We start from the raw sequence: 20,536 nt of genomic DNA on the forward strand, positions 1-20,536 counted from the left end.
TGAGTCTGGAAATGATGTAATTAGAAAGCATAATTTATAAGCATTTTTTCTTTCTTGGTGGTACATAGTGTTAAACGACTCCTTGAAATTCACACTGTCTTCCAGTTGATTAAATACAGAGTGTAAATCTTGTGGGTTTATGTTCCTCAATACTCAGCCGCACAAGTTTAGTCCCTCATTCCGTAGTGCAGTTAATTGTTTCTACTACACCAAATTTAAATACAAACTGAGTCAGGAATGGGCATTTGCGCATTTTATCGTCTGTATGAAAATCCTCCGGAACCTGCAAAGCATGATCCCAGCCCGGGGATTTCTTCAAAATACTAGTTACTAGGGATAACCCTTCCCGCGTACGGCTGACCTCTCCAAGGGCGCAAGGGTCAGATCTAGGTCCCACATCCCCCGCCGCACAGGTGAGCGCGCCCCGCCCGCCAGTCCAAGGCCGTCCCCCGCCCTTTCCAGGTACGAGACGCGAACTCTGATTGGCCACGGGACGCAAGGAGCTCGCCCGCAAAGCACCTTCCGAGCATGCGCGATAGGGGAGGCGCAGGCGCGACGCGGCCCGCGCATGCTCAGTACGCGGCGGTCGCACGTTTAAGCGCCCGCGCCGGTCGCGTCGGTGCCGGCGAACCAGCCGCTGACCGGCATGAAGGCCTGGGGCGTTAGGGTAACCTTCTGCTCGCTCCAGCGCCATGGAATTCCTGCGGAGCCTGAGCCGGCTGCTGCCCAGCGTCGTGGGGCTGCCCCGGCGCACGCTGTGTACTCTGGCCCGGAGCCTGACCCCTGGGGCGCGCCCCGTTGTCGTCTGCGGCCGCGCGACCCTATTCCTCAGGCAGAGCCGGGCCGCGCCCCTGTGCGCACCCCTTCGGCCCCGCGTGGCAGGTACTGCGCTCCCCGCCCCGCAGCCTGGTACGCAGGTCTTGCGGTGTCCCCAGAGCCCCGACCCGACCGCCGGACCCCACCCGGCGTGACCGTGGCTACCCCGCGCAGGCCTCGGACCCGGGTCTGCCCTTGTGGCGCCCGTGCGGGAGTGCTGGAGGCCCCCAGTGCGGACCCGCCGGTGCGTAGTGACCCCTTGGGGCCCTCACGTCCTCGCTGCAGATCTCCCCGCTGGAGCGCTCTTATGCGAAGAGTCTGTTCTTTGTTTGTTTGTTTGTTTTTTAAGACAGGTTAACCCTTATCTAAGTGTTTTTCTTCCCAGTCTTTCCTCCTTTGCGCGTTGATGCGTTTTCCCAGTTCAGCTAAGGAATGGGGAAGCACCTGTAGATGAGGCTGAGCACTTGAAGGGTTTCATAGTAACAGTTGCTCCTGAGAGAAATCTGTTTTCACGGACGGCGTAGCAAGCTGCAGGGGTCAGCGTAGTGGGGAGGAGGAGGCATCGGCGTTAGTTATTTCTTCGCCAAATGATAAAGCCTGATGCTATGTCAACATTTGCACAAATGTCGGAATGTAGGTGCGCATGTTGCCCAGAAACCGGCGACATTAAAAATGTATGGCTCTCAAAAGGATTGCGCTGTTCTCAAGTTTTCTCAGTTTTATGCTCAAAAGTCTTAAGTCACGGCACCACCTTCCCCACGCTCACCAGAGAGTCTGAACTGGGGTACGCCCCAAATTCCCTCCTTTAATAACTCTTGGGAGCCCAGTTTCAGCCCATCTGCTGTTTTAAGACAAGCACTGAGATTCAGAATCCCGAAACATTGTATCTAACTTGTGGCTGATGAGCAAATGAGTCTCAGTGGAAACATTTTTATCTAACTTGGGGAAAGACTGTCTAACTTGAGAAACAACAAACCTCAGATGGGACACTATATGTAACGGGAAGGAATAAGATCGGAGATGAGAATATATCTGCACTTTCCATGGAGTCAGCATGATTACTTTGGAAGCAGAAAATAATTGGTAATATTTTTACACTTTCTGTCCATTGCTTTTATGTTTAGTATTTTGAATGTTTTGTCAGTAATTAAATTTATATGATTACACTTAGAACTCACTCCAACTCAGTCTCTAATCACACTTTAAATTTTGATTTTCAAAGAAGGATTTTTCTTCATTCCAGTTCATGGGGGTCTGCACTCCAGTTCAATGGCCTATTTCATAAGTAGTCACTATGTCATGTGGAAAAGCTAATATGGAAGTAAAATCTAGGTTTCATAATTTATAGGTCAAATAATCCTAATATTGGAATGCTAAAACTGGTGGTATTTTAAGATCTATGTTTTCTAAAATACATGTACCAGTATAATTTTCATGAAGAGCCTTTTTAAATTATGCAAAAAAGATGAACATTTTCATCTCAGAACACTGTTATGCATTTGTTCATTTGACTTTGAGATACCAGTAATACTTAGAATAAAAGTGTTTGGAATCCATAAGTTGTTGTAGTACCTCGTCTAAGCCTTCCTCTGCCAAATCTAACATAAAAAGCATTCCCTGCCAAATCTTAACATAATCCCTAACAGATGTTAACATTAGCAAGTAAGAGTGTTTCTTTTTCCTCTAGGAAAAGGTTTCCAAAAAATAGTAAAGTAATCTGAAGACCATATAATAGGACAGTTATATTGTAGCCATACGTTAATATCTATTGTATGATTACAGAGAATTCTCTAATTTATTCTTCAGGTGAAATGCATCGGTTTAGAACTTCCGATGTCTCTCAAGCCACTTTGGCCAGTGTAGCCCCAGTGTTTACTGTGGTGAGTATGTATGGTACATTTGATAACTTAACACGAAGTATTTCCCATACTTACTGAGTTAACTGAGTTGGACTGGTCCACCAAGATAATACTTATTTTTTGTTGTATAGTGAATCATTATACTTGTAAGTCCTTTCTTCTTTGTGTTTTGCCGAGCTAATGACCGGGATGTCCGCTAGATTGACTTAACAGTATCCTTGAAACTTTGCTATTGATTGACTGGAGGTTTTCTTTAATCCTAGAACCGGTTCAAATCACACCTCAGCACTTCCCACTCAAGATTTCCTTGTGAATTTATGTAAAGTCCTTGAAGGCTATTAGCCATAGGTGCTTGACCCTGTGCTATGCAATGTAATAAATGCAGAAGTATTTTGAAGGCAGTGAAGTGTAATTTTTAAGAGTGGATGCTTTGAAGGTTCATGATCTTTGCAACTGTCTCTGAAAAGCTTCAGGAGAAAATAAAATAAGAAATAATGTGTACCACAACCACATATTCTCGAAAGAAAAAAATTGGGCCATTGGGGCAAAATATTAGCAATATTAACAAAAATATTAGCAAAATAATTAGCATTCTAGATGAAAGTCACAGGGGAATTGGTTGTAAGATATTCTTGCAACTTTTTTGTTGGGCTTTACTTTTTTCAAAAAACAAAAAAGTTGAATTAAAAAAAGTAATGTGCTTGTTCTAACCTAGCATCCCTAAATTCAGATCTCAGCTGTGCCTCTTACTATTAACTTGGTGGACCTGAACAGGGTATGGTAACATTTTTATGCCTTTGTTTTCTCATCTGTAAACTAGGGGTGATAGTGCCTACCTTATCAAATTGTTGTGAGCTGTGAATTAACTCACACTGTATGTAAAATCCTCACCCATGTAAGCGTTCAATATATATATTAGCCATCATCATCATCATTATATAGGCTTATTTACATAAGTTTATTTTCTTTATAAACTATACAAAAACATAACCTCCAGAATTACATGTGAAAGTCATCACTGTTATTCAATGTTCTAGAACATTTGGCCAGTTTGGTTAAGAATAGATTCAAATATTAAATATTGAAAGAAAATTATTTGCAGGGGAAGTCATTGTATACCAAGAACACCTAAGAAAATTAGTTGATACTATTTGCTGTGAATTGTATAAGACTGATGAATCAGACCTGTACCCCAGAAACAAGTAATACATAAATTTTTAAAAAAGAAAGAAAATTAGTTAATACTGTTTGAAATGAGAGCTTGCTAATCAGCTCATTCTACATGATGTTCCTTTACAAGATAGACATTAAAAAAAACCAGTTTGTATGATTTTTTTTATCAGAAAATATCCCATTAAAGAAAAATGGTGAAGATAAATACTGAGATGCAAAAATAGTCATGTTGAGTTGAAAATGGAGCAGAGAGTGCAGAAAAGTAGGACATGAATATATATGAGTAGGAAAAGTCTGGGAGGACATTCAGTAAAATACTGGTATCGTTTTCTCTAAAATTTATCTTACTTCATGTGATGTATTTTTATTTCAAATTTTCTGCAGCAGATACATTATTTGTGAAATAAATTTGAGGAAAGTTAGCCTATTACACAAAATAAAGTTTCTTTTGATATAATTTGCCTTTAACACTGATGGCTTATGGTACTCATACTGATCTTTGCTCAAGAAAAACAAGCTACAATATGCACTGTGGGGTTTTCTTCTGTTGCTGTTAACAGAGCATGCATACATTCCCATGGTAGTGACCCAGCACGTGTAACTTCAGCTATACCTTATAGTCTTTCCGAACATGCATACTTAGTAGTAATTAATAATTAATAATTTAGTAGTACATTCCAGCACATATTCAAACTTGACAAGTATTCAATACTTGTGGACAAGTAAATATATTTTCAGAAAATAAATATATTTTCTGCTTCATGTCCTCTCTTCAAAAAGCCAGAAGAGGCCTTTTCTGTAAATCTTTGTTGATTCTGCAACACTTACCAGAGAGACTTCATAGCCTCCAATACTTAGAGTCACAGGATAAGCCACATGTGGTCTCACTCTGTTCAGAAGGCTAATGGATAGGAAATGTGAAGGACAGCATCAGGTGTTTCCTCTTCCAGAGAAGTCCTTGCAGCCATCCAGTGGCTTCTCTGGACCTTGTTTGACAGTTCAGGTACAAGGAGTTGATGTTCTTAAAGGTGGGTGTGAGTTCCACCCTAGCTTAGAATCCTTATGCCTATGCTGCTGTCTCTTGTAATCATCTACAAGGCCCATGCAGGGTTCCTGCAAGAAACATGGCCAGTTATAAAAGCCACCCCCCCCCGAGGCAGAAGCAGAGGGATGGCTTCCTATCTGTAATTCTTTCATAGTCTTCCTTGTCCCATGAAATCTACCAGGCATTGGGCATTTTTACTATGAGCAATGTTGCCTAGTAACACAGCTGATACTCCTTTATCAGATTTCCGGGGGAACCAAGACAGAAAGTTAATCAAAGGTTACATTTGTCCTAGCAGAAGAAAAAGGGGTTCTTTTAACCCTTAACTCATAACCGAATTTAGCCTAAAGAAGCAGTTAAGGCTTACCTGTGCACTTCCGCGTTTGGGAGCTCTCATAATACCATAACTGGTGTAATACTATAAAGAGCATACTCATTTGGGAGAAAATAATATTTTGTTTTTATTTTCTCTCTTCAGACAAAATTTGACAAAGAAGGAAATGTTACTTCTTTTGGTGAGTGTCTTTCATTATCTTATAAACCACTTTTTAAAAATCAGTGAATGAGTGAACCTCATGGAAATCAAGAAATTGCAGTGTTTTGAGTAGCATATTCTCTGTGTGTAGGGGTGTACTGAAAGAGCTCGATCCTCTGCGTTTGTCCACTAGTCCTAATTGGAACTGGCAACACCTGGACTGTGCGTGTTCTCCCAGAATTGGTTTCTGGTTTTTAACAGGAGCACTTTCTCTCTAACAGAAAGTTAAAGGAACTTTTTTAGTCTCCCTTTCCACACCCTAGTCCTCATGTACAGCTCCTGTTCCACATTTGAGGCAGATTTATGTAATACTGCTGACGTTGCGATGGCAATGAGGGACAAGACTAGAGGGACAGGGCACTAGATGGCACTCTGCTGCTGATGGTGCTTACGGACAGTGGCTTTGTAAAAGGAAACTAAGCATCACTTTACTCTCTGACCTCAGATGCAGGCTTCATTCAGATTTCCCATGAGCTTCCAGCCCCATGATCCTGTTCCTGCTGCTGCTGAGATCCTGGTGGGAAATTTGGGGTATTTTTGGCCCATGATCTTCAAATGACCGTTCTACTTAGTGTTCTGTCGTGATTGGACGCTATAACTATACCTGCTACTTCAATCACTTCTTGAGTTTCTTCATCCATTATGCTTTCTCTTGGGTAATAAGGTTAGTTTTCAGGTGGGAGAATCTAGTGAGAAAACCAACTGTCTTCTTGTTTTGTGTTAGTCCAAGTACCAAGAAAATTGAATTCTCTGTTCACAGATTTAAAATACTGAAGATAGAAAACATTGGAAATGTAGTTCTGTATAATCTGTATTTTTTAAAAATGACCTGTCTCTGGAGCTAGAAATTGGTATTGTAAGTTTTAATTGTGTGTGGCTGTGGTTTTTTTTTACTGGTCCCAAGAGACCTCTAAATGCAAAGGAATTTTATGAAGTATGAATAAGATGAAAAAAGAATTATTAGGGTTTGACCAAATTTTTATGTTTTTGAGGTAACAATGGCTATTAAAAAGACTCCTTTTGGCTTGTTTCTGGTAGTAGAAAATGATGGTGGGAGGGGTGCTCTGATACTAACGTCTTCCATTAATTGGTTTGGCCCACTTGTTTTGTTGAAAATATTTCTTTTATAGAAAAGAAGAAAACTGACTTATATCAAGAATTGGGTCTGCAAGCCAGAGATTTGAGGTTTCAGCATGTGATGAGCATCACAACCAGAAACAATAGGATTATCATGAGAATGGAGGTAAAGGACTTTATGTCATCTACGTTTCTCACTGGAGTCTTTAAAAGGTTACTTCTTAGCCATCTTGAGCAGGATCTACGTTAAAAGCAATTCTGTAATGAAATAAATGGCTGTGTGAAACATAGGATATTTTATATTATAACATGTCATTATAGTGTAACTCCTCTTTTGTGGATTCTATATGTGAAAGGCATAACTGTGCTCTGTTTTATGTAGGAAAAGTTACGAGTGCAGTCTCTGTCCTTTCTCACTGCTTGAATTTGGGCTCTAGTTTCTGAAATGATAAGAGAAAGAATCATGATTTATAATAGACATGTTCAGTTGTATACATGACATGTATACATGTATACATGTCATCATAGTATAAGCTCAGCTACCAAGAACATCGTGGTTCTCCAAATAGACCAGGAATATCTCCTGAAGTTTATCATTTTAACTTAAATTTTTATTTTAACTGAAAGCTTCTTAAAATAAATTGTATCTTCCCCTGCCTACTGAGAGTAGACTAAATATAATTTGACTTTATGTAGTGATTAAGAATAAATTTGAACCTATGTAATTTTAGTGAGCTAAAGTCTAGGGTTCAGAAATAGTTGAGACATGGTTCTTGATGGTGTGGGCCCTGCAGTAAACATCAGACTTCCTTTCTCCCCCCCCCCCTTTTTTTTTTAAGATTTAAGATTTTATTTATTTGAGAGAGACAGAGACTGCAAGCATGAGTGGGAGGAGAGGCAGAGGAAGAAGGAGACTCCCCACTCACCAGAGAGCCCAACATGGGGCTTGTTTCCAGGACCCTGAGAATGTGGCCTGAATCAAAGGCAGATGCTTAAGCAACTGAGCCATCCAGGCACCCCTGAAATCAGTTGCATTTCTATACACTAACAATGGAGCAGCAGAAAGGAAAATTCAGAAAACTCCCATTTATAACTGTACCAAAAATAATAAAATACTAAGAAATAAACTTAACCAAGGATGTGAAAGATGTGTGCTCTGAAACTATAAAACACTGATGAAAAATTCAAGATGACTCAAAGACATGGAAAGATACTATGTGTTATGGATTGGGAGGATAAATATTGTTAAAATGTCTGTACCGCCCAAAGCAGTCTGCAGATTTAATGTAGCCCCTATCAAAATACCAACAGCGTTTTTATTACATTTCTAAATTTTATTTATCCATTTGAGAGAGAGAGCATGAGCAGGATGAGGGGCAGAGAGAGAAGCAGATTCCCTCCCTGAGCAGGGAGCCCAACGCAGGGCCCAGTCCTGGGACTACAGGATCATGACCTGAGCTGAAGGCAGATGCTTAACTCAGCCACCCAGGCGCCCCTAAGTTTTATTTTAATCACCAGTGCTCCTCATAACAAGTGTACTTCTTAATATCCATGATCTGCCCCCCCCACGCCCCCACCTACCTCCCCTCTGGTAACTATTAGTTTGCTCTCTATAGTCAAGAGTCAGCTTCTTGGTTTGTCTCCCTTATTCCCCCTTTGCTCCTTTGCTTTCTTCCCTAAATTCCATTTATGAGTGAAATCATCTGGTATTTGTCCTGACTGACTTCGTGTAGCATTGTACTTCCAGCTCCATTCCTGTCTGTGCAAATGGCAAGGTTCCATTCTTTTTTTATGTCTGAATAATACTCCATGATACACATATACTACATCTTCTTTATCCATTCATCAACCAGTGGATATTTGGACCACTTCCATATCTTGGCTATGTAAATACTGCTGCTGTAAATATGGGAGTACATCTCTCTCTTTGAATCTGTATTTTGTATTCTCTGGTAAATAACCAACAGTGTAATTGCTGGATCATAGGGTAGCTCTATTTTTACCTTTTTTTTTTTTTTAAAGATTTTATTTGTTCATTTGACAGAGATCACAAGTAGGCAGAGAGGCAGGCAGAGAGGAGGGGAAGCAGGCTTCCTGCTGAGCACAGAGCAGATACGGGGCTCTATCCCAGGACCCTGAGTGCATGACCTGAGCTGAAGGCAGAGGCTTTAACCCACTGAGCCACCCAGGCGACCCTATTTTTACCTTTTTTGAGGGACCACTACACTGTTTTCCACAGTGGCTGCACTAGTTTGCATTCCTACCAACAATGCACGAGGGTTCCTTTTGCTCCATATGATTGGCAGCACCTATTGTTTTTTTGTTGATTTTAGCCATTCTGTGAGGTGTGAGGTGGTATCTCTTCATATTTTGGGTTCGCATTTTCCTGATAATAAGTGATAATGAGCATTTTTTCATGTGTCTTTTGTTGGCCATCTGGATATGTTCTTTGGAGAAATGTCTGTTCATGTCTTCCACCCATTTTTAATTGGATTATTTGGGTTTGGGGTGTTATATCAGTTCCTAATATGTTTTCGATACTATCTCTTCATCAGATATATCATTTGCAATAAGTTCTTCCATTCTGTAGGTTACCTTTTAGTTTTGCTGAGTATTTCCTTTGCTGTGCAGAAGCTTTATTTTTATGTAGTCCCAATAGTTTATTTTTGCTTTTGTTTCCTTACCTCGGGAGACATGTCTAGAGAGATGTTACTACAGCCAGTGTCAGAGAAATTACTGCCTGTGTTCTCTTCTAGGATTTTTGTGGCTTCAGGTCTCATATTTGGGTCTTTAATTCATTTTTAATTTATTTCTGCATGTGGTGTAAGAAAGTGGTCCATTTCATTTTTTTGGATGAGGCTATCAGTTGTCCCAAACCATTTATTGAAGAGACTGTCTTTTTTCCATTGAATATTTTTTCCTGCTTTGTCGAAGATAAGTTGACCAGATAGTTGTGGGTCCAGTTCTGGGTTTTCTATTCCTTTCCATCAATCAGTGTGTCTGTTTTTTGTGCCAGTACCATATTGTCTTGATGACTACAGCTTTGTAATAGAGCTTGAAGTCTGGAATTGTAATGCCCCCAGCTTTGTTTTTCTTTTCCAGATTGTTTTGACTATTCAGGGTCTTTGTGATTCCATACAAATTTTAAGATTGTTTGTTCCAGTCCTGGGAAAAATGCAATTGGTATTTTGATAGGGATTGCATTAAATCTGAGGTTGCTTTGGGTAATACAGAGATTTTAACAGTATTTGTTCTTCCCAAACCATGGGCGTGGAATGCCTTTCCATTTCTTCGTGTCTTCTTCAGTTTCTTTCATAAGGGTTCTGTAGTTTTCAGAGTACAGGTATTTTACTTCTTTGGTTAGGTTTATTCCTAGGTATCTTAATGGTTTTTGGTGCAGTTGTGAATAGGATTGTTTTCTTTTCTTTTCTTTTTAAGATTTTATTTATTTATTTGACAAGAGATCACAAGTAGGCAGAGAGGCAGGCAGAGAGAGAGGAGGAAGCTTCCCAATGCAGGGTTCGATCCCAGGACCCTGAGATCATGACCAGAGCCGAAGGCAGAGGTTTAACCCACTGAGCCACCCAGGTGTCCCAGGATTGTTTTTCTTAATTTCTCTTGCTGCTGCTTAATTAATGGTATATAGAAATATGAGAGATTTCTGTACATTGGTTTTGTATTCTGCAACTTTTGAATTCATGTATCAGCTCTGGCAGGTTTTGGTGGTCTTTAAGGGTTTTTTATTTTTTATTTTTTTAAAGATTTTATTTATTTATTTGACCGAGAGAGATCACAAGCAGGCAGAGAGGCAGGCAGAGAGAGAGAGAGGAGGAAGCAGGCTCCCTGCCGAGCAGAGAGCCCGATGCGGGACTCGATCCCAGGACCCTGAGATCATGACCTGAGCCGAAGGCAGCGGCTTAACCCACTGAGCCACCCAGGCGCCCCTTAAGGGTTTTTTATATATAGTATCACATCATCACAAATAGTGAAAATTTTACTTCTTCCTTACCAATTTGGATGCTTATTTTCCTTTTTGTTGTCTGATTGCTGTGGCTAGCACTTTAGTGCTGTGTTGAGTAAAAGTGGTGGGGCTGGATCTTATCTTGTTCCTGATCTTAGGGAAAAAGCATAGCTTTTTGAGTATGATGTTTGCTGTGGGTTTTTCATATTTGGCCTTTTATGTTGAGGTATGTTTCCTCCACAAAGGTGGAGGGTTTTTATCATGAGTGGATGTTGTATGCTGTTGAGTGCTTTTTCTGCATCTGTTGAAATGATCATAGGGTTTTTATCCTTTCTCTTGTGAACGTGATATATCACATTGAAAGATTTGTGAATATTGAACCAATTTTACATCCCAAGAATAAATCCCACTTGATCGTGGCGAATGATTATTTTAATGTATTTTTAATGTATATTGAATTTGATTTGCTAGTAGTTTGTTGAGAATTTTTGCATCTGTGTTCATCAGAGATATTGGCCTTTGGTTCTGTTTGTGTGTGTGTATGTGTGTGTGTGTGTGTGTGTGTGTGTGTGTGTGTGTGTGTAGTAATTTTATCTGGTTTTGGTGTCAGGATGATAGTGGCCTCATAGAATGAATCTGGAAGTTTTCCTTTTCCTTTTTTTGAATACTTTGAGAGGAATGGATAATAATTTTTCTTTAAGCATTTGGTAGACTGCCTATGAAGCCATCTGGTTCTGAACTTTTGTTTGTTGGGAGTTTTTTTGATTACTGATTCAATTTCATTGTTGGTAATTAATCTGTTCAAATTTTCTATCTTATCTGTTTCAGTTTGGGTATTAGTTTCTAGGAACTTACACATTTCTTCTAGGCTATGCAGTTTGGCATAGGTTTTCCTGATATTCTCTTAAAATTGTTTGTATTTTGGGTGTTGGTTATTATTTCTCCTCTCTCATTTGATACTATTTTTGGTTCTTTCTCTTTTTTTCTTGATGAGTCTGCCAAGGGTTTATCTATTTTACTGATTTCTGCCCCCCCCCCCAAGAAAACAGTTACTGGTTTCATTAATTTGTTCTATTGCATTTTTAGTTTTTATATCATTTATTTCTGCTCTAATCTTTTTTATTTTCTATTTTTGCTGGCTTTAGACTTTGCTTGTTATTCTTTTTCTAGTTCCCTTAGGTGTAAGATTAGGTTGAGATTTTGCTTGCTTCTTGAGGAAGACCTATAGTCTATACTTCCTTAGGACCACTTTTGCTGTATCCCAAAAGTTTAGAGCCTCTATTTTCATTTTCCTTTGTTTCCATGTACCTTTTTATATTTAAATATTTCCTGGTTGACCCATTCATTGTTTATGAACATATATTTGTGTTCTTTCCAGATGTCTTCTTGTGGTTGATTTCTAGTTTCATAGCACTGTGGTCAGTAGAGATATCAGTATGACTTCAGTCTTTTTTAATTTGTTGAGGCTTGTTTTGTAGCCTAATATATGATCTGTTCTGGAGAATGTTCCACACACACTCGAAAAGGATGTGTATTCTGCTCTTTTAGGATGTAATGTTCTGTATATATCTGTTAAATCCACCTGGCCCATCTGTTAATTGAAGGCATTGTTTCCTTTTTGATTTTCTGTTTAAAGGATCTGTCCCTTAATGTGAGTAGGGTGTTAAAGTCCCCTATTATTATTGTATTAGTATCATTTACGTTCTTTATGTTTTTATTCACTGGGTGCTCCCAAATAACATGTTGGGTGCATAAATATTTAAATTGTTACATCTTCTTGTTGGATTGTCCCTTATCATATACTGTTCTTTGTCTCACATTATAGTCTTTTTTTTTTTTTTTAATTTTTATTAACATAGAATGTATTATTAGCCCCAGGGGTACCGGTCTGTGAATCACCAGGTTTACACACTTCACAACACTCACCATAGCACATACCTTCCCCAATGTCCATAATGCAACCACCCTCTCTCTACCCTCCTCTGCCCAGCGACCCTCAGTTTGTTTTATAAGATTAAGAGTCTCTTACGGTTTGTCTCCCTCCCAATCCCATCTTGTTTAATTTATTCTTTTCTTACCCCCCAAGCCCCCCATGTTGCCTCTAACGTCCTCCTATCAGGGAGATCATATGATAATTGTCTTTCTCTGATTGACTTATTTTGCTAAGCACAATACCCTCTCGTTCCATCCATGTCATCGCAAATGGCAAGATTTCATTTCTTTTGATGGCTGCATAGTATTCCATTTGTGTGTGTGTGTGTGTGTGTGTGTGTGTGTATTTACACACCACATCTTCTTTATCCATTCATCTGTTGATGGACATCTAGGTTCTTTCTAATTGTGGACATTGCTGCTATAAACATTTGGGTGCACGTGCCCCTTCAGATCACTACATTTGTATCTTTAGGGTAAATACCTAGTAGTGCGATTGCTGGGTCATAGGGTAGCTCTATTTTCAACTTCTTGAGGAACCTCCATTCTGTTCTCCAGAGTGGTTGCACTAACTTGCATTCCCACCAAAAGTGTAAGAGTGTTCCCCTCTCTCTGCATCCTCGCCAGCATCTGTCGTTTCCTGACTTGTAAATTTTAGCCATTCTGACCGGTGTGGGGTGGTATCTCATTGTGGTTTTGATTTGTATTTCCCTGTTGCTGAGTGATGTGGAACACTTTTTCATGTGTCTGTTGGCCATCTGGATGTTGTCTTTGCAGAAATGTCTGTTCATGTCTTCTGCCCATTTCTTGATTAGATTATTTGTTCTTTGGGTGTTGAGTTTGATAAATTCTTTATAGATTTTGGATACTAGCCCTCTATCTGATATGTCGTTTGCAAATATCTTCTCCCATTCTCTCAGTTGTCTTTTGTTTTTTTTTTGTTTGTTTGTTTTTAAAATTTTTTTTTTAAAGATTTTATTTGTTTATTTGACAGAGAGAGATCACAGGTAGGCAGAGAGAGAGAGAGAGAGGGAAGCAGGCTCCCTGCCGAGCAGAGAGCCCGATGTGGGACTCCATCCCAGGACCCTGAGATCATGACCTGAGCCGAAGGCAGCGGCTTAACCCACTGAGCCACCCAGGCGCCCTGTCTTTTGGTTTTGATGACTGTTTCCTTTGCTGTGCAGAAGATTCTGATCTTGATGAAGTCCCAATAGTTCATTTTTGCCCTTGCTTCCCTTGGCTTTGGCAACGTTCCTAGGAAGAAGTTGCTGTGATTGAGGTCGAAGAGGTTGCTGCCTGTGTTCTCCTCAAGGAGTTTGATGGATTCCTCACATCGAGGTCCTTCATCCATTTTGAGTCTATATTCGTGTGGTGTAAAATGGTCCAGTTTGATTTTTCTGCATGTGGTTGTCCAATTTTCCCAACACCATTTATTGAAGAGACTGTCTTTTGTCCATTGGACATTCTTTCCTGCTTGGTCAAAGATTAGTGGGCCATAGAGTTGAGGGTCTATTTCTGGGCTCTCTGTTCTGTTCCATTGATCTATGTGTCTGTTTTTGTGCCAGTACCATACTGTCTTGATGATGACAGCTTTGAAATAGAGCTTGAAGTCTGGAATTGTGATGCAACCAACTTTGGCTTTCTTTTTCAATATTCCTCTGGTTATTCAAGGTCTTTTCTAGTTCCATATAAATTTTAGGATTGTTTGATTCCATTTCTTTGAAAAAAATGGATGGGATTTTTGATAGGGATTGCACTAAATGTGTAGATTGCTTTAGGTAGCATAGACATTTCCACAATATTTGTTCTTCCAATCCATGAGCTTGGAACATTTTTCCATTTCTTTGTGTCTTCCTCAATTTCTTTCATGAGTACTTTATAGTTTTCTGAGTACAGATTCTTTGCCTCTTTGGTTAGGTTTATTCCTAGGTATCTTATGGGTCTGGGTGCAATTGTAAATGGGATCAACTCCTTAATTTCTCTTTCTTCTGTCTTGTTGTTGGGGTATAGAAATGCAACTGATTTCTGTGCATTGATTTTTATATCCTGACACTTTACTGAACTCCTGTACAAGTTCTAGCGAATTTAGAGTAGAGTCTTCTGGGTTTTCCACATCAAGTATCACATCATCCGCAAAGAGTGATAGTTTGACTTCCTTTTTGCTGATTTGGATGCCTTTAATTTCTTTTTCTTGTCTAATTGCTGAGGCTAGGACTTCTAGTACTATGTTGAATAGCAGTGATGATAATGGATATCCCTGCCTGTTCCGGAACAGCTCTCAGTTTTTCTCTATTGAGAATGATATTAGCAGTGGGTTTTTCATAGATGGTTTTGATGATATTGAAGTATGTATACCCTCTATCCCTATGCTTTGAAGAGTTTTGATCAGGAAAGGATGTTGTATTTTGTCAAATGCTTTTTCAGTATCTATTGAGAGTATCCTATGGTTCTTATTCTTTCTTTCATTAATGTATTGTATCACACTGATTGATTTGTGGATGTTGAAACAACCTTACAATCCTGGGATAAATTCCACTTGGTTGTTGTGAATAATGTACTGTTTTTAATGTTCTGTTGGGTCCTGTTGGCTAGTATTTTGGTGAGAATTTTCGCATCTGTGTTCATCAAAGATATTGGTCTGTAATTCTCTTTTTTGATGGGATCTTTGTCTGATTTGGGGATCAAGGTAATGCTGGCCTCATAAAATGAGTTTGGAAGTTTTCCTTCCATTTCTATTTTTTGGAACAGTTTCAGGAGAATAGGAATTAATTCTTTAAATATTTGGTAGAATTCCCCTGGGAAGCCTGTCTGGCCCCAGGCTCTTGTTTGGATATTTTTGATGACTGCTTCAATCTTCTTACTGGCTATGGGTCTGTTCAGGTTTTCTATTTCTTCCTGGTTCAGTTGTGGTAGTTTATATGTCTCTAGGAATGCATCCATTTCTTCCAGATTGTCAAATTTGCTGGCGTATAGTTGCTCATAATATGTTCTTATAATTGTTTGTATTTTTTTGGTGTTGGTTGTGATATCTCCTCTTTCATTCATGATTTTATTTATTTGGGTCCTTTCTCTTTTCTTTTTAATAAGTCTGGCCAGAGGGGCGCCTGGGTGGCTTACTGGATTAAAGCCTCTGTTTTTGGCTTAGGTCGTGATTCCAGGGTCCTGGGATCGGGCCTGGCATCGGGCTCTCTGCACGGCGGGGAGCCTGCTTCCTCCTCTCTCTCTGCCTGCCTCTCTGCCTACTTGTGATCTCTGTCTGTCAAATAAATAAATAAATAAATAAATAATCTTTAGGAAAAAAAAGTCTGGCCAGAGGTTTATCAATCTTATTAATTCTTTCAAAGAACCAGCTTCTAGTTTCATTGATTTGTTCTATTATTTCTTTCGTTTCTATTTCATTGATTTCTGGTCTGATCTTTATTATTTCTCTTCTTCTGCTGGGTTTAGGCTTTCTTTGTCGTTCTTTCTCCAGCTCCTTTAGTTGTAGGGTTAGGTTGTATATTTGAGACCTTTCTTGTTTCTTTTTTTTTTTTTAAGATTTTATTTTTTTATTTGACAGAGATCACAAGTAGGTAGAGAGGCAGGCAGAGAGAGAGAGAGAGAGAGAGAGAGAGGAGGAAGCAGGCTCTCTATCCCAGGACCCTGAGATCATGACCTGAGCTGAAGGCAGAGGCTTAACCCACTGAGCCACCCAGGCGCCCGAGACCTTTCTTGTTTCTTGAGAAAGGCTTGTATCACTTTATATTTTCCTCTCATGACTGCCTTTGCTGTGTCCCACAGATTTTGAACCATTGTGTTTTCATTATCATTTGTTTCCGTCAATTTTTTTCAATTTTTCTTTAATTTCCTGGTTGATCCATTCATTCTCTAGAAGGATGCTCTTTAGTCTCCATATATTTGGGTTCTTTCCAAATTTCCTCTTGTGATTGAGTTCTAGCTTCAGAGCATTGTGGTCTGAAAATATGCAGGGAATAGTCCCAGTTTAGGTACCGGTTTAGGTACCGGTTGAGACCTAATTTGTGACCCAGGATGTGATCTCTTCTGGAGAATGTTCCATGTGCACTAGAGAAGAATGTGTATTCTATTGCTTTGGGATGGAATGTTCTGAATATATCTGTGATTTCCATCTGGTCCAGTATGTCATTTAAGGCCTCTATTTCCTTGTTAATCTTTTGCTTGGATGATCTGTCCATTTCAATGAGGGGAGCATTAAAGTCCCATACTACTATTGTATTATTGTTGATATGTTTGTTTGATTTTGTTAAGTGGTGTATATAGTTGGGTATTCCATGTTGGGGCATTGATATTTAAAATTGTTAGCTCTTCTTGTTGGACAGACCCTTTGAGTATGATACAGTGTTCCTTCCCCATCTCTTATTACAGTCTTTGGCTTAAAATCTAATTGATCTGATATAAGGATTGCCACACCAGCTTTCTTTTGATGTCCATTAGCATGGTAAATTGTTTTCCACCTCCTCACTTTAAATCTGGAGATGTCTTTGGGTCTAAAATGAGTTTCTTGTAGACAGTATATTGATGGGTTTTGTTTTTTTAATCCATTCTGATACCCTTTGTCTTTTGATTGGAGCATTTAGCCTATTTACATTCAGGGTAACTATTGAGATATATGAATTTAGTGCCATTGTATTGCCTGTAAGGTGACTATTACTGTATATTGTATCTGTATATATATTAAATATATATATATATTTTAGGCTCTCTCTTTGCTTAGAGGACCCCTTTCAATATTTCCTATAGAGCTGGTTTGGTGTTTCCAAATTCTTTCAGTTTTTGTTTGTCCTGAAACCTTTTTATCTCTCCTTCTATTTTCAATGATAGCCTAGCTGGATATAGTATTCTTGGCTGCATGTTCTTGTTTAGTGTTCTGAATATATCATGCCAGTTCTTTCTGGCCTGCCAGGTCTCTGTGGATAAGCCTGCTGCCAATCTCATATTTTTACCATTGTATGTTACAGACTTCTTGTCCCAGGCTGCTTTCAGAATTTTCTCTTTGTTACTAAGACTTGTAAATTTTACTATTAGATGACGGGGTGTGGACCTATTCTTACTGATTTTGAGAGGGGTTCTCTGTGCCTCCCGGATTTTGATGCTTGTTACCTTTGCCATATTAGGGAAATTCTCTACAATCATTCGTTCCAATATACCTTCTGCTCCTTTCTCTCTTTCTTCTTCTTCTGGAATCTCAATTATTCTAATGTTGTTTTGTCTTATGGAATCACTTATCTCTCGAGTTCTCCCTTCGTGGTCCAGTAGTTGTTTGTTTCTCTTTTGCTCAGCTTCTTTATTCTCTGTCATTTGGTCTTCTGTATCCCTTATTCTCTTTTCTGCCTCATTTATCCTAGCAGTAAGAGCACCCATTTTTTACTGCACCTCATTAATAGCTTTTTTTAGTTCCGCTTGGTTAGATTTTAGTTCTTTTATTTCTCCAGAAAGGGTTTCTCTGATATCTTCCATGCCTTTTTCAAGCCCAGGTTGCACCTTGAGAATTGTCATTCTGAACACTAGATCTGACGTATTACCAATGTCCCTATTGACGAGGTCCCTAGCCATCGGTACTGCCTCTTATTCTTTTTTCTGTGGTGAGTTTTTCCCGCCTTGTCATTTTATCCAGATAAGAATACATGAAGGAGAGAATAAAATACTGAAAGGGTGACAAAGACCCCAGGAAAATGTGTGTTAACCAAATCAGAAGAGACCACAAATCATGGGGGTGAAGAAAGGGGTAAAAAGAAGTTTGGAATAAAAAGAAAAAGGAAAAGGAAAGAAAAGAAAAGAAAATGAATATATTAGATAGGTGAATAGAACAGAGCCACCCACTTAATCTGGGGAGCATTTGGTCTCTTAGAAGAAACTACTCCCCATAATTTTAAAGAAAAAACTTTTATACACACACACACACACACACACATACACATGCACACGCAAAAGGGTAAATGCGATGAAGGGATGGAATATGACTATAAAGATGAAAATTTTAGGGGTGCCTGGGTGGCTCAGTGGGTTAAGCGTCTGCCTTCAGCTTTGGTCATGATCTCAAGATCCTGGGATCGTGCCCTGCATCAGGCTCTCTGCTGATCGGGGAACCTGTTTCTCCCTCTCCCTCTGTCTGCCTCTCTGCCTACTTGTGATCTCTCTCTCTGTGTCAAATAAATAAAATCTTTAAAAAATAGTAATAATAATTTTTAAAAAAAAATTCTAAAAAAGGAGTTGATAAGTTGGTTGGGAAAAGAAAGAAAAAAAGTGGAGAGAATTTGCTCAGGCTGGAGACTAGAACAAAGCCCTGTGCTAGGTTTAGGGTATATTTTGATCTATTAGAAGTTGTATCCCAGGGGTGCCTGAGTGGCTCAGTGGGTTAATCCTCTGCCTTCAGCTCAGGTCATGATCTCAGGGTCCTGGGATAGAGTCCTGCATTGGGCTCTGTGCTTAGCGGGGACCCTGCTTCCCCCTCTATCTCCTCCTGCCTCTCTGCCTACTAGTGATCTCCCTTTCTCTGTCAAATAAATAAAAAAATAAAATCTTAAAAAAAAAGTATCCCAAACTTTTTTTAGAAGAAAAAGCCCTATGTGTATACAAAAAATAAATTTAGATACAATGAAGGATAAAATCTTACTATAATAATGAAAGTAATAAAAAATATTTTTTAATGACAGATATTATTAAGATAAACTAGTTAAAAAAATGTTAAAAGAGGAAAGAGTAAAAGTTTAAAAAATTAGAATTTAAAAATTTTTAAAAATTAATTAACTATGCAAGACTAAAGAACCATGGGGAGAAAGCCATAAATTCCATGCTTGGCTTCCTCCTCCTCTGGAATTCCACTGTTCTCCTTGATGAGTGAACTTGGTCTTGGCTGGATTTCTTGCTGATCTTCTGGGAGAGGGGCCTGTTGTAGTGATTCTCGAGTGTCTTTGTCCGAGACAGAATTGCACCACCTTTGCCAGGGACGGGGCTAAGTAATCTCCTTGGTTTCAATTTCGGGAGCTTTTGTTCCCTGAATGCTTTCCATAGAGTTCCCAAGGATGGGAATGAAAATGGTGGCCTCCCAGTCTCTGGCCCGGAGGAGCTGAGAGCTCGGGGCCCCACTCCTGAGTGCACCCTTAGAGCAAAGCGCTCAATCACTCCTGTCTCCCTGGCCTCCGGCCACACTCCGAGCTCACCCAGCCTGTGACCAAGTGTCTCTGTCTCTGGCATACAGCCCTGCCTGGAGTCTCCAAACCCAGCAGATCACTGCTGCTCTTCCAGGGGGGTGTCCCCAATCTGCCACTTGTGGGGTCTCTGCTCAGAGCAGTAGTGTGACTGTGCCATGGATCACAGTTTAAGGTACCCTGAGTTGAGCGCCCACTCCTTGGCTCCATCTCTGTAGCCGGCTTCCCTGCTCTAATACCTGCAAGCTCTGTGACACTCAGGCACCCCCGATCCTTCTGTGGCCCCGCAAGACCTGAGACCACACTATCCCCACATGGGCTCCACCCTGGCTTAGTCTCTGGAGCGTTGTCCCTCAGTGGAGCAGACTTTTTTTTTTAATTTCTTTATTTTTTTTTTATAAACATATAATGTATTATTAGCCCCAGGGGTACAGGTCTGTGAATCGCCAGGTTTACGCACTTCACAGCACTCACCACAGCACACCCCCCCGCAACGTCCATAACCCCGCCACCTCTCCCGACCCCTGTCCCCCCCAGCAACCCTGTTTGTTCTGCAAGATTAAGAGTCTCTTATGGTTTGTCTCCCTCCCGATCCCATCTTGTTTCATTTATTCTTTTCCTACACCCCCCGCCCCCCGCCAAGCTCTCCACATTGCATCTCCACTTCCTCATATCAGGGAGATCATATGGTAGTTGTCTTTCTAGTGGAGTAGACTTTTAAAAGTTCTGATTTTGTGCGCCGTTGCTCTGCCACTTGCTCGGAGCCGGCCCCTCCCCCTGCAGTCTATCTTCCCGTCACTTTGGATTCACTTCTCTGCAGGTCCTACCTTTCAGAAAGTGGTCAATTGTCTGTTTCTAGAATTGCTGCTTTTCTTTTCTTCCATCTCCTGTTGGATTTTTAGGTGTTCGGAATCTAGTCTTTGTTTTAAAGTCGTTTTGTCCCATATAAGTTATTGCTACTCTGGCTTTCTT

At 40.0% G+C, this 20,536-nt stretch overlaps 1 protein-coding gene across 5 annotated transcripts in view; it reads left to right on the top strand.

The window, feature by feature from the left end:
• The first annotated feature begins 562 nt into the window (after window positions 1-562).
• MRS2 (magnesium transporter MRS2) overlaps window positions 563-20,536 on the top strand; it is a 39,398-nt gene continuing 19,424 nt past the window's right edge. For 3 of the 5 annotated variants that reach the window (XM_013060819.2, XM_045085109.1, XM_045085111.1), the window contains exons 1-4: window positions 563-882; window positions 2,623-2,696; window positions 5,372-5,408; window positions 6,559-6,671. In XM_013060819.2, coding sequence (XP_012916273.1) covers window positions 693-882; window positions 2,623-2,696; window positions 5,372-5,408; window positions 6,559-6,671 — 414 coding nt within the window. In that variant the 5' untranslated portion in view covers window positions 563-692. The other 2 variants (XM_045085110.1, XM_013060820.2) reach the window with 2 other exon arrangements.

Source organism: Mustela putorius, unplaced genomic scaffold (assembly GCF_011764305.1).
Source record: "Mustela putorius furo isolate JIRA1106 unplaced genomic scaffold, ASM1176430v1.1 tig00000831_pilon_pilon_pilon, whole genome shotgun sequence".
Lineage (NCBI taxonomy): Eukaryota > Metazoa > Chordata > Mammalia > Carnivora > Mustelidae > Mustela > Mustela putorius.